This window comes from Manacus candei, unplaced genomic scaffold (genome assembly GCF_025592945.1).
Source record: "Manacus candei isolate 608988 ecotype Guabito, Panama unplaced genomic scaffold, ASM2559294v1 h1tg000053l, whole genome shotgun sequence".
NCBI lineage: Eukaryota > Metazoa > Chordata > Aves > Passeriformes > Pipridae > Manacus > Manacus candei.
Genome location: NW_026138101.1, coordinates 3,704,134 through 3,717,408, shown reverse-complemented (window position 1 = coordinate 3,717,408; position 13,275 = coordinate 3,704,134). Strand labels below are relative to the sequence as shown.

Genomic DNA, 13,275 nt, shown 5'->3' with positions numbered 1-13,275 from the left:
GAGGGTTGTGAATGTCTCCAGAGAGGGAGAATCCCTGGGCAGTCTGTTCCAGTGCTCTGACACCCTCAACATAAAATTCTTTCTTATATTGAGGTGAAACTTCTTGTGTTTTAGTTTATGGTCATTGCTCCTTGTCCTGTCTCTGGGCACCACTGAAGAGTCTGGCACAGCACCCTTGGCACTGCTTTTGAGATATTTATATGCATTGATGAGATCCCCTCTCTGTCTCTTCTCTCAGTGTCTCCACGTAAGAGAGGTGCTCCAGACTCCTCATCATCCCTGTGGCCTCTGCTGGACCCTCTCCCGTAGCTCCTTGTCTTTCTCGTACTGGGGAGAGCCCAGCACTGGACACAGCGCTCCAGGCGCGGCCCGAGCAGAGGGGCAGAGAACCCCGAGATTCCCAGAGCTCAGCTCGGCCGGGACCCCCTGGATGTTCCAAGCCCCTCTGCGGCCGGGGTGTGCCGGCTGGGCCGGGGTGTGACGGCCGGGCCGTGGAACTACAGCTCCCATGGTGCCCGGGCCGGCCGGAAGCGCGGGCGCTGCGGGGGCCGCGCGGGGAGCTCGCGCCGTGCCCATGGCGGCGCTGAAATACGCGGGGCTGGAGGACACGGACAGCGAGGAGGAGCTGCCGCCGGGCTGGGAGGAGCGCACCACCAAGGACGGCTGGGTTTACTACGCCAAGTAAGGGGAGGCAGGGCGGGCGAGCCCGCCTGGAGCGCTCTGACCGCCCGGAGCCGCCGGCGCTGCCGCCCCGGAGCGCGGGTGCGGGTGCGGGTGCGGGTGCGGGTGCGGGTGCGGGGCAGGACCCGCCGCGTCCCGCCCGGTGCAGCGCGGACGAGCTGCCGGGGCTCGGGCGGCGGGACCGGCGTCCGTGGGACTCGGTTTCCGTGTGTGGGCTGGGCTGTGACAGCCGCAGGGACAGCGGCAGCCGCCCCTGCTGAGCCCGGGGCGGTCCGTGCGGAGCGATGCGGAGCCACCGCCGCCCGCCCCGCGTGGGAATGATGCTGGAGCCGCTCCTGGATGCGGGAGGGAGCCCTCGCGGAGCTGTTTTCAGCGCACCTCGGGGCTCTCCGTGTTGAGCTCACACAGTGTTGTGGGTTTCTTAGTTTTCCTCCGTCTAGGAGCAGAGGAGAAGCAGGTCCGATGGAAGTTAGGAGCTGTAGGTGCAGTCCCTCGCCTCTTCATATGTCACAACTTGAGCAAGAGAGAAGGTTTCGCGTTTAGCACCGCTGTCTCTGGTGGTTGTGTCCTCGGAGGTTACAAAGGGTTGTGCCACAGAGGGACCTAACTCAGTGGAATGTATATTTATACACTTTCTCCTCTCGTGTAGTTTCTGTAGCCATGCTGATCTTGGGATATGTTTTGGCCTGTTTAGAGCTACAAAATTTATTCCCTTCCACAAAAAGGGGGGAAAGTATAGTTTATTCTCACCTGTGGTGAGTTGGCATCTCCCTCCTGAGTTCTGCTTTACAAACACTGGTGAGAATGTTTTTGTTTATCCACACTTTGTTTGTAAACCCTGCAAATTCTCTAGATGTTTGTTTTTCTTAGGCCGAGTGCCTGTATGTTTCCTTTGATTTCAAAAGCTCTTGTCCAAAGGAATCACTTGCTGAAAGTAGCATACCTACAAAATAATGAGATACTACTAGGTGTGATTTCTACACAATTAATTCAACAGGCCAGTTTCTTAACTGTTGTGAAACTGGACAGATTCAATTTAATGACATGAAATGAATGTATCTTTACTGCCTGAGAATCTATCCCAGTGTGTCTAAAAATATATTTGACACGAACAGATGTTGCTACCTTTAATGTATGCTCTGTATCTGTGATACCTCTGCATATTCTGGACATTTGTTTTAAACCTCATCAACAATATGAACTTAGCTGGAATAGCATGATTTTGATTTTAGACTTTTAAAGGTGTTTATGATGAGTTCGGTGTGCACACAGGTGGACAGTCATTTATTTGTCAGGCTGCAGTAATGTGGTTAAATATCTTGCAGCTTGTGCAGGTCACACAGGTGCAATTGTTTAGTCTCAGATCCCCAGCTGTGATTCCTGTAATACCTGATGTTGACACTGTGGGGTTGTTGTAAGAAGGGAAAGTTGCTTATGTTGTGTGTAACTTGCTGTTGGTACTAGGCCTGGGGGTTAGAGGTAATTTATGTATATTATTCAGTGCTGTTGTCAGTCTTTATTTCACACTTGGGCAGCTGTCATTTTGGACACTCAAATAATCCCTGCCTGACTCTTAATATTACAACTTGGTTCTTATTTAAAAATATTTAATGAAAGATAAGATTTTAATATCCAAAGTGCTAAAATCAGGTTGCATATCTTAAGACCTTGTTTATGTGCAGACCACTTTGCCTATTAGTCTGTAGTCCACAAAACCTTATGAGAGAGTAACGTGATACCATTATCAAGTATATTAAATAAATATCCTTCTATTCAAGGCCTGTGGATAAACTTAACTGTCCAAAGCTGCAATTGCTGATGTAGAAATCCGACTTACTTAGCTTATAGCCTGCAAATCAGTATTATTAGGCAAGAGTTTTAGAAAGGTACTTTTGTAATTTGAAAACTTTCTGGTATTATTATTACTAGCTTAGGCTTTTTTTTTTCCTTATTCCTGCCAAATTTCACCATCTTTTTGAGTTCTTTTCTGAGTCTGTTAATGTTAGTTTTTAATAAGTTTTGGGTTTTCTTTCTTCTCATAAGTAACAAAACTTAGATTGGAAGTCAAACATTTATTTGAATTTTTATAGATTCCTGTGCTTTTTATAGATTTCTGGTTAGTTACTTTCAGAACTGTGGCAATATTTTGGATTCCATCTGAAAGATTATTAGGCAATTTTCTAAAATCTTGAACTTTTCTTTTCCTGCAGCCACCTGGAAGAAAAAACACAGTGGGAACATCCTAAATCTGGGAAGAGGAAACGTGTTGCAGGAGGTTTGTGTTAAGCTTTTGTAATGAACTGAAATTATGTTACAGACATAATTTCCTCCACAAACTTCAGCTGATCATTAGTTGACACTAATCACCAAGGCAAACTGAGCTGGCAAAATACAGATGATTTCAGTGGGGTTTTGCTTCTGTGATTGAAGTAGGGTGATCACTTTGCAGTTTTATGGCTTTCTTGGATTGCTCCATAAAGTCAAAGTACCATTTCTAGGTTAGAGGGTTTGTTTTAGTGTGGCTTGTAAAGCATATAGTCTGAGTCTGGAGTTCTCTGATTGGATTCTGATTTCCTGGTGTCTATCAGATAATATTTATAGTTGAATTATATTCTTCAAAGACTGTATTTCATTAAATAATATCCCTGGCACAGAAGGAAGTCTTGTTAGTTTTCATTTTACTTGTTTTCCCCAACCCAGTTGAATGTTTGTGCCGGAACAGGAGGCAGACACTGTTGCAGGACACTTCCAGAGGAAAATGGCTTCTTAAGGGCCTTGGATCAGTGCCTTGAATTAGATCTTCCCAGAAGCTTCTATGTGGTGCACCTGGGGGTACTATACTATTGGCAAACCATATTTCTTTTGGCATTGGTAGTCTGACTATAAGTGGAATGTTTTCAGCAGATCTTGTGTTGATCAAATTAAAATGAGTACTTTTCAGCCGGGGTTAGGAATACTGAGAGTGCCATCTGTTAAGTATTTCTGTAGGATCTTTTATGTAAGAATTTGTTTTGTAAAGATTTGTCATTTTTGTTCTTTTATCTGTCCTTCCAACTTCATAGAATCATAGAATCATTTATGTTTGATTTAATGTATCTCGTGCCCACTTGAGGGTTGTGATCTTTCAATTTTTCCTACATTTAGTTCAATGGTTTTTGCTGTTTACTTTGTCAGGGATAGATACTAAACTGTGAGCAGTGTAGATGTGTAGGTACTAGGAATCATGACTGCATTTTGCTGGTTTGTGCTATAACACGAAATAATCTATATGAAGATTTTTTTTTAGATTATACTTAACCTGCTACTTGTTATTTTTGTATGGGATCTCCTGTATGTTGTACTTTTATGAGAGAGCAGTTGTGTGTGATTAGGAAAGCAATCCTTCTTTCAAGTTCTGATATTCAAGTGCAGCATGTAGTACACCATCTACAGAAATAATGCAGAATTGTGTCACATCTGTCTGGGAAATCACTTAAACTTCATATTGGAGTGTAGTGTAATGCCTGAAAATAAAGTTAGTATTTTATGTGCTTCCTAGATCTGCCGTATGGATGGGAGCAGGAGACTGATGAAAATGGACAAGTCTATTTTGTAGAGTAAGTATCTCAAACTGTAGAATATGTTCAAGGAGGACAACTGTTACATGCTGAGTAGCCTTTTGAGTTATGATGCTGTGACAGTATCAGCTGGGAAGGCAAAGAGATTAATAAGTACAGCTTCAGAATCCACATGCACATATTAGAGTTCTAGCAGTGTCTAAACACCCATTTTTGGTCTTCTGAATTCTTCCACGTGCACAGAAATAGTCACTTGGGTGAAGTGCTTGCACATCCACATCTCAGGATGTGAGCTGACCCTCAGGCAGTGTTTCTGTAGGCTCATTTTGTTTGTGTACCTTTAGGGATAAACTCTGTATCAGGAACTTTAAAAACATGCCCAGAACTTTGCGTCTGGTTGTTAACATTGCAGTAATGCTTTAAACATACAGGGCAAAACCAAAATTGTTGCAGCTCTGACTCGCCTGGAATGTAAAGCACGGACAGAGAAGAGGACAGGTCTAGCAAAGACTTTTAGAGAAGTGGGAGGGGAGGAAGTTCACAGAAGCAGAAAAATATTTCTGGGCATGTTTCTGTTTGTGTCTGTTTAATGGCAGGGTGAAAATGGGGTAATTATCTTAAACTGACTTGTTAGAATAAAGAATATTCCCAGGCCAAAATAGCAAGTGTAGCCTCTCTGTCCTGTACCTCAGGGCTGAAGACTGAAAGTTGTTGCTTATTGTGTCTTTCTGATAATTGTCTGAAGAAAACTAAAACATGGTTTTATAGAGGTGAGCCTGGTCCAAATTGTGCTGTTTGCTGAGCTGATGTGGAGCTGCTTTTTTTCAGTTGTTTGAGCAAAAAGTGCTGAGCTGCATTTGCCCTTGGTGTATTGTTTCAAGGAGTAGTGTAGGCCCCTTTTGTAGACCTCCTAAGAGAACATGATCTTCCCTAATATAATGAGATTTTTTATTTTTCCCTGACAAAATTCTGCCTTTTATGTCAGGGGTTCACATGAAGTTCAGAATGGCTTGTGATGTGTGTGAATACAATTAGTAATGGATGTTGTCACACCTGGAAAAATGTTTGATTAAAAAAAGTAATTGAGATGATTTTAACAAAACTGAAAAAAATAACTTGAGTTTTTTGAATTTAAAGGATCCACTGGAATTGTACACAAGAGTGGTTGAAATACATTTAAAATCTACAGGCAGAGTACAGAGGGGTTCAAGCAGTTGAATTTTTGTGTTCTTTTGCAGCCACATAAACAAAAGGACTACCTACCTTGACCCAAGACTGGCCTTTACAGTTGAAGATAATCCAGCAAAACCTGCTACTAGACAAAAATATGATGGAAACAGTACTGCAATGGAAATACTCCAGGGTCGTGACTTGAGTGGGAAAGTGGTTATAATCACAGGAGCAAATTCAGGAATAGGTAGGTTAACATGACACATAAGGTAAAATATGACAAGCTTTGTCTTACTGACTGCTTTGTTGTTTAACTATCTGTGTACTTTTGGTTTTCAAACTTGATTTGCACTTTTTTTTCATGTAAAACCCTTAGTTAGAAAACTGTTTTTTTTTTTTAAAAAAAAAAAGGTGTGGAGAATTTGGAGCTTACAGGAGAGCTACAGGAAAGACATCAAGTGCTGAAACAATTGATTTGTGTCTAGAAAAATATCGAGGGAGGCATTTTACATTATGTAAATGTATGAAGGATGACTGTGAAAGAGGAGGGAAATTTCTTTTTACGATCTTGGTGGCTAGGACAAGGAGTAAGGTTTGTAAGGCTGCAGGGGAGTTCAGGTAAAGTATTGAAAAAAACTTCCTACGGGCAGCAAGTGAACTCAGGTAAAGATTTTTCCAAGGAGGTTGTGGAATTTTTATTACTGAAGGTACTTTCAAGTGAATTTGATGATGAACTTGTATCAGAATGTTTTACTCGATGCTCCTTTATGGCAAAGAAATATGATTTATGACCCTTAGAAATCCCTGTTAGTTGTATTGTCTACCAGGTTCATAAATCTTTTCAGACACCCAGCTTGTTCAGGTATCTCCTACATAGTATTGCTTCTATAGTTGGTGAGTATTTGAGAGATTCTAATTAGCTGCTTAGTGGTGGTTCTTTTTATTACTGATTAGGACTGTGGACTGTGAGAATGTCCTAGATTATATACCCACTTTCTTAACTTAATCCCTAAAGTTGCAGTGAAAAGTGGGAGGGGGGAAAAAAAGTACTAAAAAGATTTATAAACACTTCATTAACCTTTTCCAAGTTGCTAATGAAAATTAATGAGTTATTTCTTTCTTACAATATAATCACAGCAGATCAGGAGTTATTAGTAAAATATTTTCTTATTTGTTTATTTTGAAAGCTTTTTCTTCTGACTGTGCAGTCCAACTATTCTTTGGGTTTTTTTTCTTGTGTATTTTTTTTTAAACTCAATCAGAATTTTAATCTGAATATTGCACTTGAATTAGAGGTGACTTTTGATCACGGCTAAGATGGTGTAGTAAAAAGAGTAAGACAGACTTACTGAATAGTTTAGTCTTGCACTGTCAGTCCCTCTGGTTTTAAAATCACGTTGTTCATGTGTATTTAAACATGAGTAGTGTCAGTTTGTTCTCTTAAAATCAGTAAGACTTATTGAGGAATTATTGTTATTATTGAGGAATTGAAGATAATGGGCACTTCTGTGGGTTGTTTTTCTGTTTAAAGATCTCGGTTACAAAAAGTTCTTCCCCAGCCTGCTGCTGGTATGGGTGAAGTTGTGCTCACTAATGTTTCCACTAGAGGTCTGTGTTGCTCTTTGAAAATACTTAACAAAAGCGACCTGGTGCTTTTTTTCCCCCCACTGTTTGTAACTGCTCCTGTAATTCTGTTGTTTGCGTTCTTAATTATTAGGGCTAGAATTTGAAATTATAAAAGCGTATCAGCAGTTCATCTAGGTTTTAATTTTATACAGAGGTGTGATGTTTTCAGCTGTATGTGAAAGCAGTCTCCTCAAGTAAAACATTTAAAACCCCTCCTTTAACTTGGTTTTAATACCAGAGAGACAGTTGTGTAATTTTTCTGACTTATATAAATATTTCTGTCTGATTTTAAGGGTTATGTAGCTGTATGACCTTGAGACTACTATATTTTCTGGTTTTTGTATTGGGTGCAGTTGCATTTAACCAGTGGTGACTGTGAGTAGTGAAGTATAAGTAATATTTCAGTATCCCATGGAAGGGCAAAATGTGTTTGTTCTGTCCAGGCAGGCAGATTCCCCAAAGCAAAGTTTTTCTTAAAGCTTTTCCAAAATCTTATCACAAAACTGTATTGATAATCACAACCAATTAGTCAAACTGGGATTCTAATTTTTCTGCTCTGTGAAGGTCCAAAGAGGCCTGTTAAAGGCTTTTGAAAGGGATGCCCAGAGCAAGCAGCTTAATTTTCTTCAAATGCTGAAGAAAATCCAGAAGCTGTAATGTGGCTTTGTATATTACTTTTATATTTTAATGTTTTAGATTGTTTCTTTGAAATAATTGTTGTTTAATGCTTTGTTAATTGGACTTCTCTTTTTTTATTTTCCTGGCACTTTTACTTCTGAGCAATGAAGAACCTAAGCCAGGAGTGAAGCTGTGTATTAGTTACTATTAATCAGTTCTTAAAAGATGAGTCACTACTCCAGTGAGCTTTTGGTCTGCATATATTTATGTGTGAGAAGTTATCATGTCTCTTTTTTATTTCTTGTGCAGAACTTCAGCATTAGCAGCTGTTGTCATACTGATGCAAAAGGTTGGGGAATGTGGATATAATTTATCTCAAATATCTGTGTTGTGATATAAAAGTTGTTTTGAATAACTGGCCGTTTAATTTTTATAAACAATAAATAGATGTTTTCCTATTTTATTCTTCTCTCTCATAACTTTTTTCCCAATAACTCTCTGAGCAACCTGATCTAGTGGAAGTGAACCAACTTCACCAGCAGGTGAAGCAACCTACTTTTCTCCTCTTAACTACTAAAATACAGTTAGCAGCTGTATTCTTTCATTCTTTCTTTTAAAATTGATGTCTGTCACTCCCATGTCTCATTTGCATCCCCATAAACTTGAGGATCAGCTGTATGAAACCAGGGGAAAAGACTTAAAGCTTAAGCTCTGCTTTGAGCACAACTCTCAGAATAGAACCTGTGTAGCTTCTGAAATGCTTTGTATATTTAGTGAGCTGCATTCCCAGTATCCAATGTATGTAGTTAGTTGCAGTGAGGATTTGTATATAAGCAAACATGTCTGAACATGGCGAAACCATGCAAGGTAACAGTTTGACAGTGGGTATCTTGATAATTTACTTTAGTATTAATCATTATTGTAACAGGTAGATGGTTAGATTTGGTTCACACATGGTGCTGCTTTTGTGATAAATACAAACTATGTAGCTCTGCAATTTCTCTTGTGTTTTTCACTGTATCACCTGCACCTCATTCCGAAATCTCTCTCATGTGGGACATTATTTGAACACTTTACATCTGTGAGCAGTGTAGAATGGCTGCCCCTCTTAAATCCTTCTGGTCCCAAAATACTGGAAACTTTTCTGACCCTCTTGCTGATAAAGTACAGTAAAGTTTTAGTGGTCTGGGATGTGAGATTACCTCTGTTAATTCTGCTACCAGTAGCATCTAAGATCTGATACTGTCAGGGTGGAAATAGAATTTTAAAATATTGGAAAGCTGGGAATCTTTGCAGTAAGCATACAGTGCTTACATTAATTCAGAAAGAGTCCAAGATTTTTATTTTTTGTTCATCACTTTTATTGTATTAAGAAGCTATTTTCAGTACCTTTTTACTTTTTTAGGCTTATCAAGGCAGTATAAAAAATAAGTAAGCCTGTCCATAACGAATACAACACTTGTGGCCAGACTGCTGTGCTGAGACTGTGCTTTTGTACTTCATACTGACAGAAGTTAATGAAAGTTTGTTTACTGGGGGAATGACACATTGCATAGCTTCAGAATTCCTGAATTCCTTATTTCTGAGCTGTCACTTCTCTGTGTAGTAGTGTTTGTTCCTATATCAATATTGTTCTAAATCTTTCTTGTAGTTAAAAAGCAGAATCTACTTTCAGAGCCTGAATAAAGCCAGGTGTGTTAACCTTTGTTGTATTTCTTATGCCAATTAAGTAATGGCTATTTAAGCTACTACCAGTAAGAGAAGAAAAATTAAACTTTTAAAGCTTATCTAAATTTCTTTTGAAGACTATTTAAGGCCTCTAAGAGATGCTGGCTGGCTTTTACCACTATGCTCTAACTTTGTTGGCAATGGAGAGATCAGAAAAGTATGATTAAAAACGTTTTTACTTCTTAAGGAATCAAAAATTGACTGCTCTGTACCTGCAGAGAAGAGAATTTTGAGAATATGGGGAACTGTTGTAGTTGCAGAAGTTCCTGAGGTTATTTGTGGGCGACAGCACTTTCACTGAGGCTGCCTTCATCAGCCTTCACAAAGAAGGTAACATTTGCTGCATCCTAATTAGACCAGTGAATGGTCTCATTTAAGGCAAACTCTTATCATATGGGAGGAATAAAACAGACCCTTCACATACCATTGAGGACTTGATTTTATTCATATTAGTCCGACTGTCTTAAATATGTTCATCCTCTTTCGCTGCATTGCCTGCAGTTTGGTGGTCTAACCCCATGTGTGTTTGTCTGAATCTGTCAGAAAGGAATTGTTCAGCTCTGTTTTTGAGCTAGGTGGCGAATTTTCCTTGAAAAATGTGCCCATTTTTCTTCAAAAGTACCGACTTTATTTTTAATTTCTCTCACCCGTTTCGACATGAAATAGTATTTACAGGGTGTGCAACTGGCAGGGCTTCTGCAAAGGAACTGCTCAACTCAGTCCCCTGTTTCAGATTCACTTTATGATTTCTTGGATGGTTTCGGAACTTTTCTTATGCTGGAACACCTGAACTTTGTCAGCCTTGAAAAAATCATGTTGTTTTTGTTGGATAATTTGTTTTTGGGGGAAAAAAAATCTCTCAGAGAAAATACATCTGTCTGGTTTCGGTCTGTATTATTATTTCTCTCAGTTCTGTTCATATGTTGACTTCTAAGATTTGAGTGTAAACTTCTGGTTTTATATGTTTTGTTATGATGAGTAAACAGCAAGGTGTTTCCTTTCTAGTAATCATTATTTGCATCCCTTTTGAGAGCAGAAAAAGGGATGTGACATGGGGGAGCGAGCTCCTGATGATGCTTCTTGAATGGTCTTTTCCTACTATCTGGATCTTTTCCCCAGTTTAGTGAAAAAAGTTCGTTGCCTGAATCAAACTTAGTGTTCATAAATGCATGAATTCCTGTGGATTAATAAGTCCAAACCCCTGCCTGTTTTTATTAAGAAGAATTTCTGTACATAATTCTGTGGTAGCTCAGTGGTGCACAGGGAAGGGAAATGCTGGGCTTTTGCTCAGGGGGTGCATCTCATGTTCTCTCTAAACCAGCATAACTTGTGGTGAACGAACTCTTACAGCCTTTGCATGGTTGTATGTTTTCATGCTGGAAGTGTTTCATGTGTGGAGAACTGAAGTGGATATTATTTATGGAGCTTTGGGTTCAAAGTTTATTGTGAGGCAGACAGATCAGCAATATATAACCTTGGATTATTTTTCTTGGCCAAGTCCTAGCTGGCCCTGGGATTGTTTTCATGGGATACTTTTGTATTTATTGGGCTTTTAAAGGCATGAAAGAGTCGCTCCTTGATGTATATTTTAATTTTTTGTGAATTCTAGGCTCCATGTATCACATGTTTTACTATTATAAGCAGCACAGGATGTTAACAGAAAAGCATGGCCTGGGTGCACCTGGGGGGTGTGTGCTCTGCCCTGGTAGAATAAAATAACCTCTCAGGAGAAAAATAAGTTACCCACTAAAAACACTGCAGATGTAATTTTTACAGCAGGGTCTTCTGCCAGCACAGTTGTGTTGTTTAGGGACTGTTTTCCTGCCATCCTTCACCAGCAATGAAGATTTGGTTTTAAACCCCTTTAAAATGTGGTTGGGTGAGGAGGATGAGGGGGGAAAAAGCAAATCATCTTTCAGCCTAATGCAGTTTGGTTTTGTGTGTGCAACTGTGTCTTTTATTTTCTTGCTGCCCTGGCTTCAACCAATTGTATTGAAGAAAAACTGTTGGCTTAATGAAGAATTCATGGAAATGTAATGCTGAAAACTTAAAGGCTGAATTTTTTAGGTTCTGTTATCCACGTGCTGTGGATTGAACACCACACGAGCAGCACTACCATGAAAATGTTGTGTCTGCATAGAAGTTTTGTTGTTTGCTTCTTACTGAAATTTACCCTTTGCTGTTTTTTTTTTCCCAGGCATTTTCTTTGTGCAAGTTCAAAACTTTGTGGCAGACATGAATTTTGTTGTACCAGTGTTTTGGGGGAATGGGAGTACAGTGTTTTCTTCCAGGAGACCCTGAGTCTTGCAGGATGTATGTTTTTGGCCAGAGTAGAGTAATTGATGTAGAAAAGCACAGTTTATGGAGGGAAACTTGACTATGGGGAGGAACTTCTAACTCCTCCTGTTATGGGATGTTTGTAGCTGTCAGGGATTAGTAGTGATGTATTCTAAACAATTAAAAACTACTAAAAGCTATTATGTCAAACTTTGATTAATGTTAATAGAAGACAATTCTCTTTAACTTACAGTGCTGTATTCTGAAAATTTCAGGCAGGTAACAATGACTGAGTTTTCCATGACTGCCATCACTCTATTTTAACTCTGGCTTAATATTGTGGAATATTAATATTGCTCTGCATTACATAAAGCTACAACTGCTTACTTGTAAATATTAAGAGGTCCTCTTGGACTTCCTGTAATTTATTTTTCTTATTGAGTAAGCTGAAAATGGTGTCAGATGTTCATACTGCTTTTTCATGTCCATTTTGATGAATCTATTTATTACTTGTGTAATGAGCAGTACCCATGGTTGGTTAGCCAAGTTATTGAACTTCATCAACCTTGGCTGGAATTCACAATGCATGTGAAACTTGTTGTAACATGTAAGAAATTACATCTGGGCTAAAAGGTTCAATAATGATTACTGCTTGTAAAGGAATCTTTTCACAAAGGGTGGGATTGAGCTGTGTGCCTGGGTTGTACTTTCTGGTACTCGTTTTACAGGGGAAAAATTTTGTAGAATCCTCTAAATAGGTGGTATTTACGTTCTTGTCTGTTCTCTAAGAATTAGAAAGTCACTTCAGTGAGCCTCAACTTGATTGCTTTTCTGTCTTTTTGAAATATTTCATTTCACAAAGGTTTTTCTTGTTGTTTTATGCGTATTTCACAGTCCAGAGGTGAGAAACCTTTTGCGTGATTGGGTTTGTCTCACTGCAACATTGAGCTCAACTCTCTGCATCATCCTGTGCCTTCACGTTTTGAAAACTAATTGTGCTGCAAGAGTTGTTTGAATACATGTACATTTGTATTATTTTGGAAGAGGTTGCTAAACCTTTCCAATTATAGTAGCTTCAGACATGTAGGGAATTTTCTAGCTACTGTCAACTCCAGTTACAGCCTGTATGTACATTAATGGACGTGATGTTTTTGGCTTAGCAGGGGAAGATCATCAAAAACAAAAGTACTTTTGTCTTCCTTTTTTTATTAGTTAATGGTATTTGCAGTTTTTAGCTCTGTTACTGACCACACACTTGTGCCTTTCTGTTGTTTTTATTTTCCTTCTCTGAGTGATTTTTTTTTTTCCTTCTCCTTTTTCTGTTTTTTTTTTTTTTCTATTGGCTCATATTTTTAATATGTGAGATCTTTGTAACCTTCTATTCAGCTCTATAACCTCAATATTTTTGTTCTTGTAACATCCAGCTGGTTTTGATTTCTTGCTGTCCTTCCACATGGTGGTTTTCAGTACTTCATCTGTTGCTTCAGAAAACTCCTTACAGTCTGTCTTCAAATCTGAATAGTTTTATAGTAATACACTTTGTTTCCTTTCCTTCATTTAATTATAGTTACCTTGGTCACTAAGTTCCTATTCTTAGTTAATATCTTCTTTGTACTAA

General features: G+C 39.3%; 1 protein-coding gene across 3 annotated transcripts in view; it reads left to right on the top strand.

The window, feature by feature from the left end:
• The first annotated feature begins 546 nt into the window (after positions 1-546).
• Positions 547-13,275, top strand: part of WWOX (WW domain containing oxidoreductase) — a 490,348-nt gene continuing 477,619 nt past the window's right edge. For all 3 annotated transcript variants that reach the window (XM_051801776.1, XM_051801778.1, XM_051801777.1), the window contains exons 1-4: positions 547-681; positions 2,892-2,956; positions 4,220-4,277; positions 5,477-5,655. In XM_051801776.1, the coding sequence (XP_051657736.1) occupies positions 575-681; positions 2,892-2,956; positions 4,220-4,277; positions 5,477-5,655 (409 nt within the window). In that variant the 5' untranslated portion in view covers positions 547-574. The remainder of the gene's footprint in view (positions 682-2,891; positions 2,957-4,219; positions 4,278-5,476; positions 5,656-13,275) is intronic.